This window comes from Lynx rufus, unplaced genomic scaffold, assembly GCF_022079265.1.
Source record: "Lynx rufus isolate CCGP_SWC_20201006 ecotype Redwood Valley unplaced genomic scaffold, mLynRuf1.p SCAF_13, whole genome shotgun sequence".
Classification (NCBI taxonomy): Eukaryota; Metazoa; Chordata; class Mammalia; order Carnivora; family Felidae; genus Lynx; species Lynx rufus.
This window is the reverse complement of record NW_025814827.1, coordinates 43,823,768-43,842,900: the sequence shown is the minus strand read 5'-3', so window position 1 is coordinate 43,842,900 and position 19,133 is coordinate 43,823,768. Positions and strand designations below refer to the sequence as shown.

The following is a 19,133-nucleotide window of genomic DNA, read 5'->3' as shown; positions in this document are numbered from 1 at the left end:
CACAATGTGGTAGGGTTTAGATTTGACCCTAAGACCTTGGGTTTTGAAAGAGAACAGTCTCCAGACTTTTTTTGCGTTTGTAAGATTATAATATCACTGTATCTTAGTGCTAAGGGGATGGGGCTGGTAAAATGATTTGTCCAAAGTCACTCAGCCAATTAATGGCAGCGTTAGTGCTACCACCAGTGATCAGGGATGGTGCTTGTTTCTTGCTACATCATTTTAGACTCCCGATGTGAGGCTGGCTGGAAGACAGAAAGGAGGAGGTGAGTAAACCTTTTCTTGGCTCGATTCAAGGTAAAGAACCAACATTTGATTCCTCTTGCCCCCACCAGGGCAGTAATGGTCCTCTTTAAAAGGTCCTGGAATCTTGTGAAGTCAACTGGGGAAGAAACAGCTTCTGCCTCTTTAATTCCTAGCAAAGCTTTGTTAAGTCTTTTTCTCCTTTCAGCCTACGGAAGGAGGTAGGTCACCAATCGTATTCTATGTACCTCCCCTACCCCCATCAGACATAGATAATGCCATTTAACTAATTAAACTAGACTTGCCTTCTCTTCACATGCCAGTTCCCATTATGGTAGCACCTGTCAGTAAGGCTTCTACTCATGGATACTTCTCAGGCAGGTCAGCCCTGCACCTGACTGCCCACACCCCTCCTTCATCGCTCTCCTTTATTTTCCCTTCTGTCTCCTTTTTATTCTTCTTTATACTCTCGTCTCCTGCTTTTTCTTCATTGACCTCTCTTACCTGCCAGCTTTTCTTTTTCCTTTTCTTTTTTCACCTTTAATTTATTCTGTCTCTTCTTAGAGCCTTTAGTTTCTTCATTCTTGTAGCCGCCTCCAACCCCCACCCTCAGAGGCCTCACCATTTCTCACTCTCAATTGCTTTTCATTTGATCATCTTTTTGGAAGGTGAATTAACTCTAACCTGCTGGATTGAGAATGTAAATAAATGCAGCTTGAGAAAACACTTTATATGAAATAAACAATAGTAAGTCCAGTTCCAACTGGATGGATGAAAAGCATTGCTATGAGAAGACCTAAGAGGCAGCTTTGCTCCTCCATTCAATTTCTGAGGATTTATTTTGTTTCAGAGATCAAGTGTCCAAAAGTAAATAAGACACTTCTGCCCCTGTGGGAGCTCAGTCTAGGATAAAGAAAAATGTGAACATATTTTTATATGGTGGTGGTAAATAGATGCAAACAATGGCCTACAGGTTCCCAGACAGGGAAATAACTCATGATGCAAAGATGGAGAAGGGGGAGGGGGTGTATAATTCTTTTGAATTCAGCTTTCATGATAGCCACTCTCAAATATATAAACAACCCATACAACAACCTAAGGACAAATGCAGTTACGTTTAAGAACCTATATAAAATACCCCAAGTCCCCTTTGGCTGATCCAGAGATGTGCTGCTTCAGAGGGTCCCCTCCAGGAAAGAACTGGCTAGCTACCTAGCTGCAGGAAGCCTGACTCATTGACACTCTTCAACCTCCCGCCAAAGACTGAGCAAGATGGTGAATGATACAGGAGCTTAGCCATTTCCATGGAACATGGGACTCCAATGAACATTTTCAGTCTGATATTCCCCATTGGGCTGGCAGAGACTGTCAGGTCTGCCCCATAGTCTGACAGTTCTTCCTCCCCAATCCTGCTCTCCTCCCAACCCTCCCCGGCTTTTCCTTTTACAGGTATTACTCATTAAAGCTTTTGGAATCCTAATTCTGCCTCTGCATCTGTTTCTCAGAGATTCAACCTGTATTATCCATGAAAAAGGCCTAGATGCTATTGGCACATTTTCATCTTCCACAAACTGCTACTCCTGAGACTCTGGTTACCATCCCTGGAACTTAGTAAACCATGGAACATCTGTCTCCTGACCCTCAAGACAGACTTCACTAATATTACTCTCAAGTTGGCCCAACTCTGACTTTCCTTTTCCTCGTTTTTTTATAACTGTTTAATTATTTTTTAATATCTTATTTAAAAAAAAATTTAATGCTCATTTTTTAGAGAGAGAGAGAGAGCAGGGGAGGGGCAGAGAGAGAGGGAGACACAGAATACTAAGTGGGCTCCAGGCTCTGAGGTGTCAGCACAGAGCCTGATACAGGGCTCAAACCTACCAACCATGAGATCATGACCTGAGCCGAAGTCGGATGCTCAACCAACTGAGCCACCCAAGAGCCCCTCAAAACTTAGTGTCTTAAACTAATAATTATATTTATATAATAATAATAATTATATATTTGCCTGTAATTCCATGGATTGTCTGGGAAGACCTCAGATAGGTTGACTTGTCTATGTTCCATGTAGTGAGCGCTGAGCTCACTCAGGCAGCTTTGATTTGGGCTGGAGGGTCCAAGATGGCTTTATTCACTTCTGGCCCTTCAGCTGAGTGGCATGAGTGTTGGAACCTCTTTCCTTATTGTATTTTCATCCTCCAGGGTCCCTTTCCCTTTAGTCTTCTGATCTCTAGGATCTCTCTCTCTCTCTCTCTCAATAAATGGACTTTCATGATATGCCCAGGTCTCCAAGAGGGTAAAAGCAGAAACTGTGAGCTTCAAGGCCTTTTTAGGCTTAGACTCCTAAACTCAAAGCATATCACTTCTGCCACATTCTGTGGCCAAAACTAGTCAGAAGTCTTTCTCGGATTCAAGAGGAGGGGCAATAGGCTTTACCTCTTAAAAGGAAAAGTGGCCAAGTCACTCTGCATAAGGGCAAGGGATGTGAGGCATTATGACTACCTCTGGAAGCAGGCTACCACAGTGGATATGAAGAAAAGTTAAGAAAGGTCGTGCATGTGGCACTCACCTGCTCACAATGAGGCTTACACTCTGTCTTGACAAGAAGAGTTCTGGGTGAGGTTCCTTCCACTGTGCACTGCTCAGGATGGTAGGCAGACTGGCTATGAGTGGGCAGAAAATTGGTCATGAGGAGTCTAGAAAGAATCCCTCTATAAGCACATCATGCTGAGAGGCCCTCATATGTTCCTAAAATTTGCCTGATTTACTACTGTAATAATTTATCCAAAATGAATGTGAAAGCAAAGACTTCTGGAAGCTTCCCCTGATTTGGTTGACTTTCAGGAATACCTGTGCTACTTCTTTGGCTTCCTCTGTAAGAAGAGACAATCCAGGCCTTAGATATTGCGAATTCTACCAGGGATGGAATCTCTTCCACTAGAAAATCCTCCCTTTCTTAGACAAAAATGCTCATACTGTTTAGGGGTGAACCTGTGGAATCCCATCTTTGAGATGAATCAACTCCTTTTATCTTCTACAAGGCCATGTCCAGTACTCTCCCCCCACCAAGACTATTTAACTTCACAGCTATATAATTTCTGTATATTTTATTTCTGTGTGGTAAGGACCTTGAAAGAAAGTGATCTCATACCAAGTGAGGAATTCAGATTTGTGAACATGAACTCTTTTTTTTTTTTAGTTTAATTTTTTTTTATTTACATCCAAATTAGTTAGCATATTGCAACAATGATTTCAGGAGTAGATTCCTTAATGCCCCTTGCCCATTTAGCCCATCCCCCCTCCCACTCCCCCTCCAGTAACCCTCTGTTTGTTCTCAATATTCATGAGTCTCTTATGTTTTGTCCCCCTCCCTGTTTTTTTTATTATTTTTTTATGTTTATTTATTTTTGGGATAGAGAGAGACAGAGCATGAATGGGGGAGGGTCACAGAGAGAGGGAGACACAAAATCCAAAGCAGTCTCCAGGCTCTGAGCTGTCAGCACAGAGCCTCCCTGTTTTTACATTATTATTGCTTCCCTTCCCTTATGTTCATCCGTTTCGTCTCTTAAAGTCTTCATATGAGTGAAGTCATATGATATTTGTCTTTCTCTGACTGACAACTTTCACTTAGCATAATACCCTCCAGTTCCATTCACGTAGTTGCAAATGGCAAGATTTCATTCTTTTTGATTGCCTAGTAATACTTCATTACGTATGTATACCACATCTTTATCCATTCATCCATCAGTGGACATTTGGGCTCTTTCCATACTTTGGCTATTGTTGATAGTGTTGCTATAAACATGGGGGTGCACGTGTCCCTTCGAAACAGCACACCTGTATCCCGTGGATAACTGCCTAGTAGTGCAATTGCTGGGTCGTAGGGTAGTTCTATTTTTAGCTTTTTGAGGAATCTCCATACTGTTTTCCAGAGTGGCTGCACCAGCTTGCAATCCCAGTGAGCAATGAACTCTTAACCAATTCTGTAATGTAGCAATAATGGTATTATCTTACTTTAGTAATGATACATGCGTCTAAACATAGGGCCACACAGGATACATCCCAAATGAAAGTACAGAAGCATCCCTTGTCAAATTTTAAAAAATATTTTTAATGTTTATTTATTTATTATTATTTTAAAAAATATTTATTTATTTTTGAGAGAGAGACAGATCATGAATGAGGGAGGAGCAGACAGAGAGAGAGGGAGACACAGAATCTGAAGCAGGCTCCAGGCTCTGAGCTGTCAGCACAGAGCCAGACGTGAGACTCGAACCCACCAGCCATGAGATCATGACCTGAGCTGAAAGTCGGATGCTTAACCCACTAAGCCACCCAGGCACCCCTAATGTTTATTTATTTATTTATGAGAGAGAGAGATCGTGGGGAGGGGCAGAGAGAGAGGGTCACAAAGGATCCAAAGTGGGCTCTGTGCTGACAGCAGACAGCCTGATGTGGGGCTGGAACTCATGAACTGTGAGATCATGACCTGAACCAACGTCAGACACTCAACCCTCTGAGCTACTTAGGCACCCCCCCCCCACCCTGCCCCCGTCAACATTCTGGAGGGCAGTTGCTAGACCCAGGTCACTAAAGGAAGCAAAAACCCTTAGGTAGAGCAGTCAGTCCCCTTGAATAGTCTTTCATGATCTCACATTAGACAACTTTCTAAGAGTATTTCACCTAAGGAAGATTGCATTTTTGCTTTTAATTAACTGTAATCATATGAATTAAATGTCCAGGCATGCTCATGTGAGCCCATATTCATTTCTGTGTCCTCTACTTCAAGGTTCACATACAAAGTTACTCAGCTCAAAAGATGGTGTACATTGCCTACCAAGTAAGTTAAATTGAGAAAATGAGATGGAAATGAATATTTTGATCACTACTAAATCACCACAGTACCTAGCACATAGTACTCAGTCAATAAATATTTGTTGAGTAAATGGATGAAAATGCCACATACCAATACACATACATCTTTCTTCTCAATAGTCCCCCTTCATATCCACCCCTTCCTTTCCATTACTATCCATAACCACCTTCTGAGTTAATTAAAGTCCCTACCATCAAACACTAGTTAAAACAGGCTACTAACTGTGGTGCCTGGCTGGCTCCATTGATTGAGCATGTGACTTTTTATCTAGGGTGTGTGAGTTCAAGCCCCATGTTGGGCATAGAGCCTACTTTAAAAAAAAAAAAAAAGACTACTATTTTCCCTGTCTCTAAATTTTTCCTCCTTCCCATCTCAATCCAACTAGAACACTAGATGAATCTTTAAAGAGCTGCCTATTCACAAACCGTAAAATGTTCCCTGCTGTATTCTGAATAAATTGCATCTTCCTTACTAAGGTAATGTGTACATTTAACCATCTGGCCTCAAATTTGGAAACATAAATATCCTCCCAAGTTCTCTAACGTAATTATGTTCTAACAAATTAATCTGGAATATCAAGACATACATCATGCTTTCCTAACTCTAGACCTTTGCTTTTTATCATGCTCTCAGGCTGGAATTCTCTCCTATAGCTTCACCTGTTGAAGCACTAGCTAGCAGTTATTCAAGCCTGAGCCTTTTTTATTTTTAAAATTTTTTAAAATTTTAAGTTGGCCACACCCAACATAGGACTTCAACTCATGACTCCAAGATCAAGAGTCACATGCTTTACTGACTGAGCCAGCCAGGTGCCCCTCAAGCCTAAGCCCTGACACCACCTTCTTTCCAATGCCTCTCCCAGGTCACCTGGGCTTGGTGTCCTCCTCTTCTCTGCAATCACATTTATTTTTAGAGTTTATGCTCATACTGCCTTATGCTGTAAAGATGGTTCAATATTAATAAGCTGGATCTTAGCTCCTTCACCAGACTAGGAACTCTTTGAAAAAAGGAGCCACGCCTTTTCAAGCTATTCTTTCTGACACAGTGTTTGGCATCATGTATAGTTGATCCTTGAACAATGCAGGTGTTAGGGGAGACAACCTCTTCCCTGCCCTGTGCAATTGGTTGAAAATTGTGTATAACTTTTGACTCTTCCAAAACCGAACTACTAATAGCATGCTGTTGACCGGAAGCCTTACTGATGACAAATAGTTGGTTAACACGTATTTTGTATGTCACATGTATTATATACCATATTCTTACAATAAAGTAAGCTAGAGAAAAGAAAATGTTATTAAAATCATGAGGAAGAGAAAACCCAATTACAGTACTGTAGTATATTTATATATATAAAAAAATTCCACATATAAGTGGGCCCATGCAGTTCACGGGTCAACTGTAGACACTTGACAAATCAGTGGTTCCCAAATGCTTCCATTCACAAGACCCCCATTAAAAACAAACAAACAACAGGGTGCCTGGGTGGCTCAGTAGGTTAAGGGTCAGACTTAGGCTTAGGTCATGATCTCACCTGATTCTGAGTTAGATCCCCACTTTGAGCTTTGTACTGACAGTGTGGAGCCTGCTTCGGATCCTCTGTCCCTCTCTCTCTCTGCCCCTCCCCTGCTCCTGCTCTTTCTCTCTCTCAAAAATAAACAAACAAACAAACAACAAGGGCACCGGGATGGCTCAGTAGGTGGAGGGTGAGACTCTTGATCTCGGGGTTGTTAAGTTCAAACTCCATTTTTGGCGTAGAGATTGCTTAAAAGTAAAATCTTAAAAAAGAAAATTGTATTTAAGTTTATTACACTTACAGTAAAGTGCACATACCAAAATGTTTGGCTCATTCAATTTTCATAGACATACTCATGCAACTAGCCCCCAAAAGCCCCTCTAGTGCCCCCTTTTTGAGAACTGTATTTTAACGTATTGCACACAATATTGTAGACTAGGTATAACAATAGTGAGAACATGTATTTGTCGACTCCTTATAATATCTCTGCACCATCAGTCCTCCATTTCTTTCAAAGAAAGACACCTCTAGACACACACTCATGGACTGGAAATCAATGTAATTAATAGCTGTATCTTTGTAAATGAATGCATGAAAACAGAAATCCGCAACACCTCCAGTATGTTAGTATCTAACCATCAAGAGGCTTGTTATTTTTCATTAAAAATTTTTTTTAATGTTCATTTATGAGAGAGATTGAGAGAGAGAGAGAGAGAGAGAGAGAGAGAGAGAGAGGCAGGCAGAGAGAGGGAGACACAGAATCCAGAGCAGGCTCCAGGCTCTGGGGTGTCAGCAGAAATTCACTAACTGGGAGATCATGATCTGACCTTAAGTCTTAGCTTAACCGTCTGAGCCACCCAGGTGCCCCTAATTATTTCTCATTAACCTGGGGGCACCAGGCTGGCACAGTTAGAGCATGTGACCCTTGATCTACAGTCAGGAGTTCAAGCCCCACACTGGGTGCAGAAATTACTTAAAAGTAAAATCTTCAAAAAGATAAAAATAAAAATCTGTACTACGCTTGCTGTTCTATTTGCGCTTTTTTACATTATCGCCGTCTTAACTGGAAGGGTCAACGCACCGGATTCATCCCTTTATATTCAACATGGCCGCATGCGCATCTATAAGCAACATGGCCGTTCTGCCAGACACTAATATGGCAGCCACAGCCTCACGGCACCCGGAAGAACGAGAGAGCTCCGATAGAAAATATTTCCGCCATCCTGCCAACACCTAAGGTGGCTCTTATTTCAGCTTCAAAACGAGCGGGAAACGGGCAATAACTTCCCGTCCAGCGTATTCCCCAGATCTCTTTCCGGTTAGCCTGGGGGTGTCCGCGTGAGAACAGGAGATTTCCTGCTGCCGGGGCTGGGAGGTGCTAGTCCGCCGCGCCTGATTCGAGACGTGTCTGGGCTGAGAAACTAGAATGTCGGACACGTGGAGCTCTATCCAAGCCCACAAAAAGCAGCTGGACTCGCTGCGAGAGAGGCTGCAGCGGAGGCGGAAGCAGGACTCGGGGCATTTGGGTGAGGCGCGGGGCTGTCCGGGCGGATACTTAGCCAGGGAGGGTGGGAGGGAACCCTGGCGAAAAAGAGCTCCCGAGTCGGTGCCCTTCCCCAGGAGGCCATTTATTTAATGCCTGGTACATCAGTACTCTCCTCGCCCTGAGCAGCACAGACGCTTCGTCCTCCTGGACATGGTCGCGGTTCCGTTCGCGGGCCTTGTTTCTTCCAGTTCACTTTCTTGGGACGGAAGCCTGGTCCCCACCCCCGTCCGCTTGGCCGACTCCTCTGAAGTCTGCGAGAACATTGGTTTTGCTAGGCCTCTCAGCCCCCTATCCCATGAAGCAGTAAGTCCCCCTTTTTTGTTGCTCCTATGGCGCTTTGTTCTTCCCTGCGTTACAGCGTCTGCTTTGTCGTGGTCATTTCTTTGCCACGGTGGGCTCCGTGAGAGCAAGGTCCGAACCTTTGTACCCACAGTGCTTACCTCAGTGACCCTCACAGAGTTGCTAAATGAGTAGAGGAACTGGTATGGTCTTAGCCATTTACATCCCAAGCAGATATCTGGAAACATTTATTTTCGGGTTTTACACTTTTTCTTTCTTCCTGTTGCCCGCTGTGTCACAGTCCTAAAACTTGAAGGAACCTTCGATGATTGTCCGGTTTTATCTACCCCCACCCCAGCACAAGCCCTGGCTTATTTAAGGCAAATCAGTAATCGAGATCTACAAGGATAGTCCATGTCACCCTTGTGGTACTTTGTTCCAGTGTTTATTTGTATACTGGAGTCGATCTCTAAATCTTGTCTTGGTACATATTAGGTCCCTGTACTCATGTTCTGGCCCTTGGAACTAGAAGATGTCCTGTCAGGACACTCACACCATAATAAACATCTATGGAGTATTTACAGTGTGCATAAGTCTAGTTAGACAAATATAAGTAACACATTGTTCCTGCCCTCAAGGGGTTTAAAATGTAGTTGGGGTTAAAGGATCGATACGTCTAAAAAGTCAGAACTTAAATGTGATATATGTAAAATGCTGAATGAATGAGTCCACAATAAGTACAGGGAAGGGAAGAGTAAGGAGTCGGGTTTAGTCAGTAAAGACATGAAAGGAATTAGCACTTGAGATTTGATTTTGATGGTTATATAAGACTTAGATAATTAAAGAGAAATTAAGAGGGCCGGGCAAGTAGAGGAAGAAGTACAAGTCATATGATCAGGGATTAATTAGTAGTCAATTTTATTATTTATTTATTTATAAAAGTTTATTTCTTTATTTATGAGAGAGACAGTGGGAATGAGCAGGGGAGGGGCAGAGGCAGAAAGGGAGAGAGAGATTCTGCACTGACATCATGGAGCCCCATGCAAGGCTCAAACTCACTAACTGAGATCATGACCTGAACTGAAACCAAGAGTCAGTAGCTTAACTGACTAAGCCACCCAGGCGCCCCTAATCTTCAATTTTAAATTCAACTTCACTTTTCCATGGTAATAACCATACTTTGGTATTAACCAAACTTTGTGCCATATGCAAACCTAACTACTAGAATGTCGATATTTCATACAGGTTCTTGCTAAACATGTTTAATAATTTTGACAAGAGTGTATTCTCTCTTGAATGTAAGTATTTTTTTGGATGTAAATATCTCATACACCCACTTAATAATATATGATTAAGATTCCTAGTACATCTGCCTGATAATATGGTTAAGATAAAATATTTTAAAGTTTGTGTTTTCACTGTTCCTTCTTTGAATTATTTTGGTTATTCCAAAGAATTGATTTGAGCATTAAGATTCTTAGGAAAACATCATGAGACACACTCTATTTGTTTACTAATCAATTTTTCATGTAAGATATAACCAAAGTCTTGCTAAAAATTCAGATCATTCTGTTCTTTTCTCACAGGAAATAAAAATTTTCTTAACTACCTCTTGATTTTTATAGCATTACTGAAATCTGGTACCTAATTGTTTACTACTAAGCTCAATGAGAAAAGGCAAGGATAACCATGACCTGAAATATATCCATATCATTAACAAATACAAAATACCATGGACAAAGAATTACTGGAAGACCTTCCTGAGTTTGGCAGTTTTTTATGTTTATTTATTTTTTTGAGAGAGAGCAGGAGATAGAGATGGGCAGAGAAAGAGGGAGAGAGAATCCCCAGCAGACTCTGTGCTGTCCCCACCAAGCCTGATTCTGGGCTCAGTCCCACGACTGTGAGATCATGACTTGAGCTGAAATTGAGTCAGATGCTTAACCGACTGAGCTACTCAGGTGTCCTAGTTTGGCATTTTTATTTTTATTTTAAATTTTTAAAAATGCTTATTTATTTTTGAGAGAGAGAGAGAGAGAGACAGGGTGCAAGCGGGGCGGAGGTAGAATGAAGGGGAGACACAGAATCTGAAGTAGGCTCCAGGCTCTGAGCTGTCAGCACAGAGCCCAATGTGGGGCTCCAACTCAGGAACCATGAGATCATGACATCATTGGAAGTCGATGCTTAACTAACTGAGCCACCCAGATGCCTCTAGTTTGGCATTTTTTAAGTACTTTTTTTTTTTCCAATTGTGGCATAAAACTTAAAATTTACCATCTTAACCGTTTTAAGTTTACACCTCCGTGGCTTGACATATATTCACATTATGGTGCAACCAATCTCCAGAACTTTTTCATCTTGCAAAACTGAAATTCTGTACCCATTAAACAATAACTTTCTATTTCTCCTTCTGCCCAGTCCCTGGCAACCATCATTCTACTTTTTGTTTCTGTGAGTTTGACTGCTCTAGACACCTCATGTAAACAGAATCATGAAATATGTGTCTTTCTGTGACTGGCTTATTTCACTTAGCATAATATCCATAAGGTTCATCCTATTGTAGCATGTGTCATAATTTCTTTTTAAAGCCAAAGAAAAGTCCATTGTATGTCTGTACAGTGTTTATTCATTTATCTGGTGGTGGATACTTGGGTTGCTTCTAACTTTTGGCTATTGTGAATAATGCTGTTGTGAGTATTGGTGTACAAATATCCCTTCAAGATCCAGCTTCAGATTTTTTGGGTATGTATCCAGAAGTGGAGTTGCTGGATCATATGGTAATTCTATTTTCAGTTTTTTGAGGAACCACCACATTGTTTTCCGTAGAAATAATGTACAGCTTTTGGAAATGAAGATTATTACTGTGAATACGTTTTTATTATATTTTAATTGAAACAAAATGGACTTGGCCAGGCTTAGAACATGGTAAATATATGAACTGCTCAATATATTTCATCAGTGGGATTGAAGATGTGCATATAGATGTTAACATAGTTTAGCAAATTAGTAGACTGGCTATGTATAATTAATGACAGTATAATTTACATACAAAGTTATATTACTAGACTGGCCATATTTTTAGGTCTTTGAGCTAATAGTATTTTGTTTATCGTCAGTGGAGCTTTTAACCCAAGAGTAAGCTCAAGTATTATGTACTACTTTGTTGAACACAGCACGTAGAAATTTTCATTGGATTGGAGGCAGAGTATTAACATACTTGCCAGCATAGTGGAAGCACTCAGTAAATGTACTGAAATAATAACTGAACAAATACTTTCTGAAGGAGTTGTAATCCAGGGGTTCTTAGTCATTTTCTGCCAGTAAGCCATTTTAAGAATGACAAAACATTGGAGTCTTTTCCCCAAATGAGTATATACATGCAAGAATTTGCATGTGACTTCAGGAAATTCAATATTAAACATGAGCCTCTCCTCCCAATAACCTTAAAAGGTATTTTCAGCTCTAATGTCTTGAATGCTATGAAAAGAATACTGCCAGGAGGTGTTACTAACACAAGGATTCATAATCAGAATCATGTCACCAGCTTACTTTTTAGAGGAGCAAGTATTAGGGGCGCCTGGGTGGCTCAGTTGGTTAAGGGTCTGACTTCGGCTCAGGTCATGATCTTACAGTTGGTGGGTTTGAGCCCTACTCACATGCTGTGAGTGCGCAGAGCGTGATTCAGGGCTCCATCTCACAAGCTGTGAGATCATCACCTGAGCTGAAATCAAGAGTTGGATGCTTAACCAACTGAGCCACCCAGGCTCCTCTTTAAACATTTTTTTAAAATGTTTATTTATTTTGAGAGAAAGAGAGAGAGAGAGACCATGAGCAGGGGAGGGGCAGAGTGAGGGAAAGAGAGAATCTCAAGCAGGCTCCACGCCCAGCACAGAGCCTGACTAGGGGCTTGATGTGAGATCAAGACCTGAGTTGAAATCAACAAGAGTTGGACCCTTAACCAATGGAGCCACCCAGGAGCCCCTATTTTTTAATATCTTTCTTAAGGTGGTTTAAAAAAAAGGTGTAATAGGGATTATCTATAAGGAGCTTAGGCTTTTTAAATATTTCATTTATTTATTATTTTGTTACATCTTTTTTATTTTTTATGTTTATTTATTTGTCTTAATATTTATTTTTGAGGGGCACCTGGTGGCTCAGTTGGTTGAGCATCCGACTTTGGCTCAGGTCATGATCTCACAATCTGTGAGTTCGAGCCCCGCGTCTGGCTCTGTGCTGACAGCTCGGAGCCCGGAGCCTGCTTCGGATTCTGTGTCTCCCTCTCTCCCCCTTCCCCCACTCATGCTCTGTCTCTGAATCTGTCTGTCTCTCTCTGTTAAAAATAAATAAACATAAAAAAAATTTAATATTTATTTTTGAGAGAGAGAGAGACAAAGTGTGAGCAGGGGAGGGGCAGAGAGAGAGGGAGACACAGAATCTGAAGCAGGCTTCAGGCTCTGAGCTGTCAGCACAAAGCCCGATGCAGGGCTTGAACCCATGGACCACGAGATTATGACCTGAGCTGAAGTTGGACACTTAACCAACTGAGCCACCCAGATGCCCTGTTAGGGCTTTTTTTTTAAAAACAAATCTCTTACTAATGAAGCAGCATATGTAAGGTACCTGGCACAAAGTTTGAATATGAATTAAGGGGGAGAGGTAAAGGATAATTTATGGCTTACCTAAAATATTCAACATTGCAGAGTTACATAACAAAGGACCTATATACTGAGTATTGTTTGAAAACTTAACTACATCTGGAGACTCACTGTCCTCTCCTTTCCTTTCTGAATCTCCTGGACACTCTATCTGCTCTCTCTCTGTGTCTTCAATAAACTCTGTTCTCACTTTCAGAAAAACCAAAAAAAAAAAAAAAAACCCAAAAAACTTACCTATATCTTCCTTTAGCCCCATGTTCTATAATCAGAGTTTTTGGTTTAGTAACTTATATGATTTGCTCCCTTTGGCATACTCTGTGAGTTAAAAATGTATAATGGGTTATATTTGTATACAGTGTATAAAACAAAAATATGATGAGTTATATCAGTATATAATATATAAAACAATTTGTGGATGTAATGCCTGAAATCCTAATTTTAAAATACCTTGTGTGTCCTCTGCCTTAATATTTATCATTGATTGTGCTTAGTTAGGTTGCTTAATGAAAGAAATTTTTGGTTACTTCAAAAACTTTTAAAGCTTAACTGATTTTTTTGAAAAAAGTCTCAGTCTGTTAAGCATCTGACTTCAGTTCAGGCCATGATCTCACAGTTTGGGTCCTGTGTTTTGTTCATGAATTAGAGCCCCATGTCGGGATCTCTACTGTCCGTTGAGGAGCCTGCTTCAGGTTCTCTGTCCCCCTCTCTCTGCCCCTTCCCTGCTCATGCTCTCTCTTTCTTTGTCAAAAATAAACATTAAAAAAGAAAAAGCTCAGCGTATTATCCTAGTGTAAATTGTAATTGGGGTATTTTATTTCAAATTTACTGGATTCCTTGAATCGCTGAATCCCAAGGACTTCACTAGTTTAATCCTGTTCAGTGCAGAAATTTTGCCCTTAGGCTTCCAAGTAAGCTAATAATAATTGTCGCTTTTATTTCTTCTTTCTTTCATTTATTTTTTTTGAATGTTTGTTTTTGTTTTTGAGAGAGGGGCTCGAATTCACAAACTATGAGATCATGACCTGAGCTGAAGTCAGACACTCAATTGACAGCCACCGAGGCGCCCCTTTCTTTCTGAAGTATTTTTAGCTTAAGTTCCTTGCTCTTGAATTCTTTCTCATCTAGACCTTCAAAGTGCTTCAATGGTCCTTCCATGTATACATATCTCTTTGCCAAACAAAACAAAGGACTTGTATCAGTTTATCTGGCAAAAGTTCTACTCTCCAAGATTCAGCAGAACATAAAGGAATCATAAGCAAAGTAAGGAAAGTTCTGTGAGTTATTTAACATTTCCGGGTAGTATGGAATTGTGAAGTCTGTTTTCTAAATAGATTATAACTTATTTTTACATAAAATGTATCCTAGCAAGGTGTTTGGTATAGTTCAGCTCCATTTACCTTGGAATTAAAAAAAAAAAAATTTTTTTTTTTAATGTTTATTTATTTTTGAGAGAGAGACAGAGCACATGTGGGGGAGGGGCAGAGAGAGACGGAAACAAAATCTGAAGCAGGCTCCAGGCTCTGTGCTATCGACACAGAGCCTAAAGTGGGGTTTGAACCCACAAACTGTGAGATCATGGCCTGAGCCAAAGTCGCTTAACCGACTGTGCCACCCAGGCACCCCCCCACCCTTGGAATTTCTGAGTCAAATTTTACTAAAAATTCCATTAGAGTAAAAATGTTTAAGTAACTTAAATATTTCTAAATGTAAAATAATGACCCACTTATATCTTATATTTAATTTAACAGAGTTCTGATACAGGTCCTGAGTTTGGTGTTTCATCTGTATTTTTTTTTTTTCCCTAAAGATTTTATTTTTAAATAATCTCTTGAGGGCGCCTGGGTGATCCAGTGGGTTGAGGTTCTGATGCTTGATTTCAGCCCAGATCATGATCTCATGGTTCATGGGTTGAAACCCTGCATTGGGCTTTGTGCTGACAGTGTGGAGCCTGCTTGGGATCCTCCCTCTTCCTCTGGCTGTGCCCCTCTCCCACTTGCATGTGCACGTGCGCGCACTCTCTCTCAAAAATAAATTAATAAACTTAAAAAGAAAGTAATTTCTGCACCCAGCGTGGGGCTTGAACTCACAACTCCCAGATCAAGAATTGCATGCTCTACTGGTGAGCCAACCAGATGCTCCCATCTGTATTTTAACTAAATAATCATAGATTTTAAGCTTTCCTAAAGGTAATATTTTGTCCTGATTTGAGTTCTTAAGTCCTACTAAGGTTATGATGGCTACCCAGCTTGTGAAGTAGTAAGGTAAGTGATAGAAATACAGTCAGGAAGTATCATTTGGTGACCAGGGTGTCACAAAATTTTATAAGATTTTTGTATTTGAGTGTTATAGGTCGTATTCTAGGGGCGCCCGGCTGGCTTAGTCAGTAGAGCATGCAATTCTTGATCTCAAGGCTGTAGGTTTGATCCCCATATTGCGTGTAGAAGTTAATTAATAAAATCTTTAAAAAAAAAAGTCACTTTCTTATCCTCAACACTGTCATTTTATTTATTTATTTATTTTTTTTTTTTAATTTTTTTTTTCAACGTTTATTTATTTTTGGGACAGAGAGAGACAGAGCATGAACGGGGGAGGGGCAGAGAGAGAGGGAGACACAGAATCGGAAACAGGCTCCAGGCTCTGAGCCATCAGCCCAGAGCCCGACGCGGGGCTCGAACTCCCGGATCGCGAGATCGTGACCTGGCTGAAGTCCGACGCTTAACCGACTGCGCCACCCAGGCGCCCCAACACTGTCATTTTATATACCCTCTGATGTCCAGTGGCCTTGATTCATTAAAATTCAAACTCCATTCCTCAAAAGATTGGATCACAGTTTTTAGGTTGTTGAAAATATTCCTGGCTTTTAAATTTGGGTTGATTATATCAGTTGTCATTTAGAGTGACTAAAGGGAGGTGGTATGGACATAGAAATCTACCATGCTGCTAATTTTTTTTGAAACACAGCAGGGACAGGAATTAGGAAAACACCTCTCACTCAGTAGAGGAAAGGTAAGAGGTTCCCAGAAAATTCAGGATTATCTTGACAAAGCAGTGAACACTTGAGTATGATTGAGGAAAGGTTATCTAGTGCTAAATTTGGTCAGAGGATTTTCTACATGAAATGAAAGAACTGTGTGCTGTGACTATTGGAGCATTGGACTCCTGAGGAATGTATAGGCCTACCGTGGTTGCCCTTTTTCATGTTCTTCACTTTTCTTCATTCCCAGATCTACGAAATCCAGAGGCAGCACTGTCTCCCACCTTCCGTAGTGACAGTCCAGTGCCTGCTGCACCCACTTCTGGTGGCCCTAAGCCCAGTACAGCTTCAGCAGTTCCTGAACTAGCTACAGACCCTGAATTAGAGAAGAAATTGCTGCACCACCTCTCTGATCTGGCCTTAACATTGCCCACTGATGCTGTGTCCATCCGTCTTGCCATCTCCACGGTAATGACCTGATAAGACAGGGTTGGGATGTGCCACTTCTTTTCTTCAGTTCATGGTCAGTGTTTTATTGCCTTCCTTTCCTCTCCTTCCCTAGCCAGATGCCCCTGCCACTCAAGATGGGGTGGAAAGCCTACTACAGAAGTTTGCAGCTCAGGAGTTGATTGAGGTAAAACGAGGTCTCTTACAAGATGATGCACATCCCACTCTTGTGACCTATGCTGATCATTCCAAGCTCTCTGCCATGATGGGCGCTGTGGCAGAAAAGAAGGGCCCTGGGGAAATAGCAGGAACTATCACAGGGCAGAAGCGGCGTGCAGAGCAGGACTCAACCACGGTAGCTGCTTTTGCCAGCTCTTTGGCCTCTGGTCTGGCCTCTTCAGCATCAGAAGCAACCAAGGAGCCAGCCAAGAAATCAAGGAAACATGCTGCCTCAGATGTTGATCTGGAGATAGAGAGCCTTCTGAACCAACAGTCTACTAAGGAACAACAGAGCAAGAAGGTAGGGGTAGATGGAAATGCTTTCACACATACATGTTTTTGTTTTTTAGGATTTTATTTTTAAGTAATCTTTACACCCATTATGGGGCTTGAACTTAAAACTGCAAGATCAAGAGTTGTATGCTCTACCGACTGAGCCAGCGAGACACCCCTCACACATACACTTTGAATTATAGTTTTCATTGGGAGGGTTTTACCCCTAGGGCAAGCAAGATGCAGTTCTTAGAGTTGAGGGTTTAGAATAGTGGTTCTCAACTGGGGATAATTTTGCCCCCCACCTTGCTCCCCCCAGAGAACATTTGACAATGTCTGGAGACATTTTGGTTGTCACAACACAGAGGAGTGCTACAGGCATTCTAGTGGGTAGAGACAAACAATGTTGCTAAGCATCCTACAATCATAGTAAGATAATCCCCACACAACAAAGAATTACTTAGCCCCAAATGTCAGTAATGCCAGTGTTGAGAAACTGATTTAGAGGATGTTTGTCATTGGATCTGTTTGGAAGAATCATCAGATCAAGAGAAGAGGAATCCAAATTTAGAAATAGAGGGAGATGAATGGAGATGAATACTGGAAGGTAGTTACATGGACTATTAATATGGAAACAGATGATTAAAGAGTGTGACCACAGTTACTGTGGTTCTGATATAAATATCAGACCCAAATGAGTTCTTATCCATTTACTACTTCTAGCTGTGTGAATCTGAACAAGTTAACTTCTCTTGAGCCTTAGTCTTCATCTATAACGTAAGGATAACCAGAGTACCTCCCTTCTAGAATTGTTGCAAAGACTGAGCTAAACAGTAAAGTGCTTAGCACTGTGTGTTGATTATATAAATATAAGTGGTTTTGGAGGGAAGGATTGCTTTCCTGGAGAAGGGAAGTTAGCTTAATGCTTAGCAGTAGGAACCAGGCTTCTTATATTTTAATTTCATCCCAAATGTGGATTTGTGAGAAAGAACTGAACCCATGACAAATCTCTTCTCCTAGGATTCTAGTTTTCCCATTTTAGGTTAGCTCATTCACCCCTTACAACAGGACATTTGTCAGGTAGAATTTGGAGAGGTGATTTAGGGATCATTTTATCTGCAAACCCTTTTAAGTCCAAGGCTTCTTCTGTCACAGGTCAGTCAGGAGATCCTCGAGTTATTAAATACAACAACAGCGAAGGAACAATCCATTGTTGAAAAGTTTCGCTCACGAGGTCGGGCCCAAGTACAAGAGTTTTGTGACTATGGAACAAAGGAGGAGTGCATGAAAGCCAGTGATGCTGATCGGCCCTGTCGCAAGCTGCACTTCAGGTCTCTTGGGAGGGGGAGAGGTGGGGTGGGTCTCCTGGAAGCAGTCATCCATTTTCAGGACGTTCCTTCCTGTTACTGGGATTCTGTCTTTAATCCTATTATTCAATGTTTTTTTTTTTTTTTTTAATGTTTGTTTATATTGAGAGACAGTGGGGGAGGGGGACAGAGAGAGAGGGGGGTGGGGAGAGAATCCCAAGCAGGCTCCACACTGTCAGCACAGAGCCGCAATGTCACCACCTGAGCTGAAATCAAGAGTCCGACACTTCACCAACTGAGCCATCCAGGTGCTCCTGTTATTAAATGGTTTTAATGATTTGTCTTAGACCCCCCCAGATTCTGAAGGTATGCTTTCAGAAGTAGTGTTCTGTGGGAGGGAACACAGACTGCACTCCCAAATAGATGTGAGATTTTTAAAAAATGCCCCTTTCTTGCAATAGGAAGGCAACTCTTGAGCCCCATTGAAAGTTCTCTGGGAGGAGGATGATCTTAGGAGAAATAGGAACCTGGGCTCTTAGGTCGGCATTTTATGCAGCTCTAATCAGCAAGCCCTTCCTTCCTATTGTAAAATAAGAAAGTTGTCTTTGCCCAGAGAGGAATTAAAACTCTTTAGTGTGAATTATGGATTTCCATATCACCTGCCTTTTTTCTCTGAAAACTTAGAGGAAGCTCTAAAAATAAAATTAGGAGAGGGTAATAAAAGACAAGAGTTTGAAACAATTTGGAACTTGACCTATGGGATCTAATTCTGGAACACCATCTTTTTTTTAATGTTTATTT

The 19,133-nt window shown here is 41.3% G+C and overlaps 1 protein-coding gene across 1 annotated transcript in view; it reads left to right on the top strand.

Annotated features, from left to right (window-relative positions):
• Positions 1–7,946: 7,946 nt before the first annotated feature.
• The window catches only part of METTL3 (methyltransferase 3, N6-adenosine-methyltransferase complex catalytic subunit), a 14,299-nt gene continuing 3,112 nt past the window's right edge, over positions 7,947–19,133 (top strand). The window contains exons 1-4 of the mRNA XM_047075424.1: positions 7,947–8,158; positions 16,337–16,554; positions 16,649–17,053; positions 18,181–18,356. Coding sequence (XP_046931380.1) covers positions 8,059–8,158; positions 16,337–16,554; positions 16,649–17,053; positions 18,181–18,356 — 899 coding nt within the window. The 5' untranslated portion in view covers positions 7,947–8,058. The remainder of the gene's footprint in view (positions 8,159–16,336; positions 16,555–16,648; positions 17,054–18,180; positions 18,357–19,133) is intronic.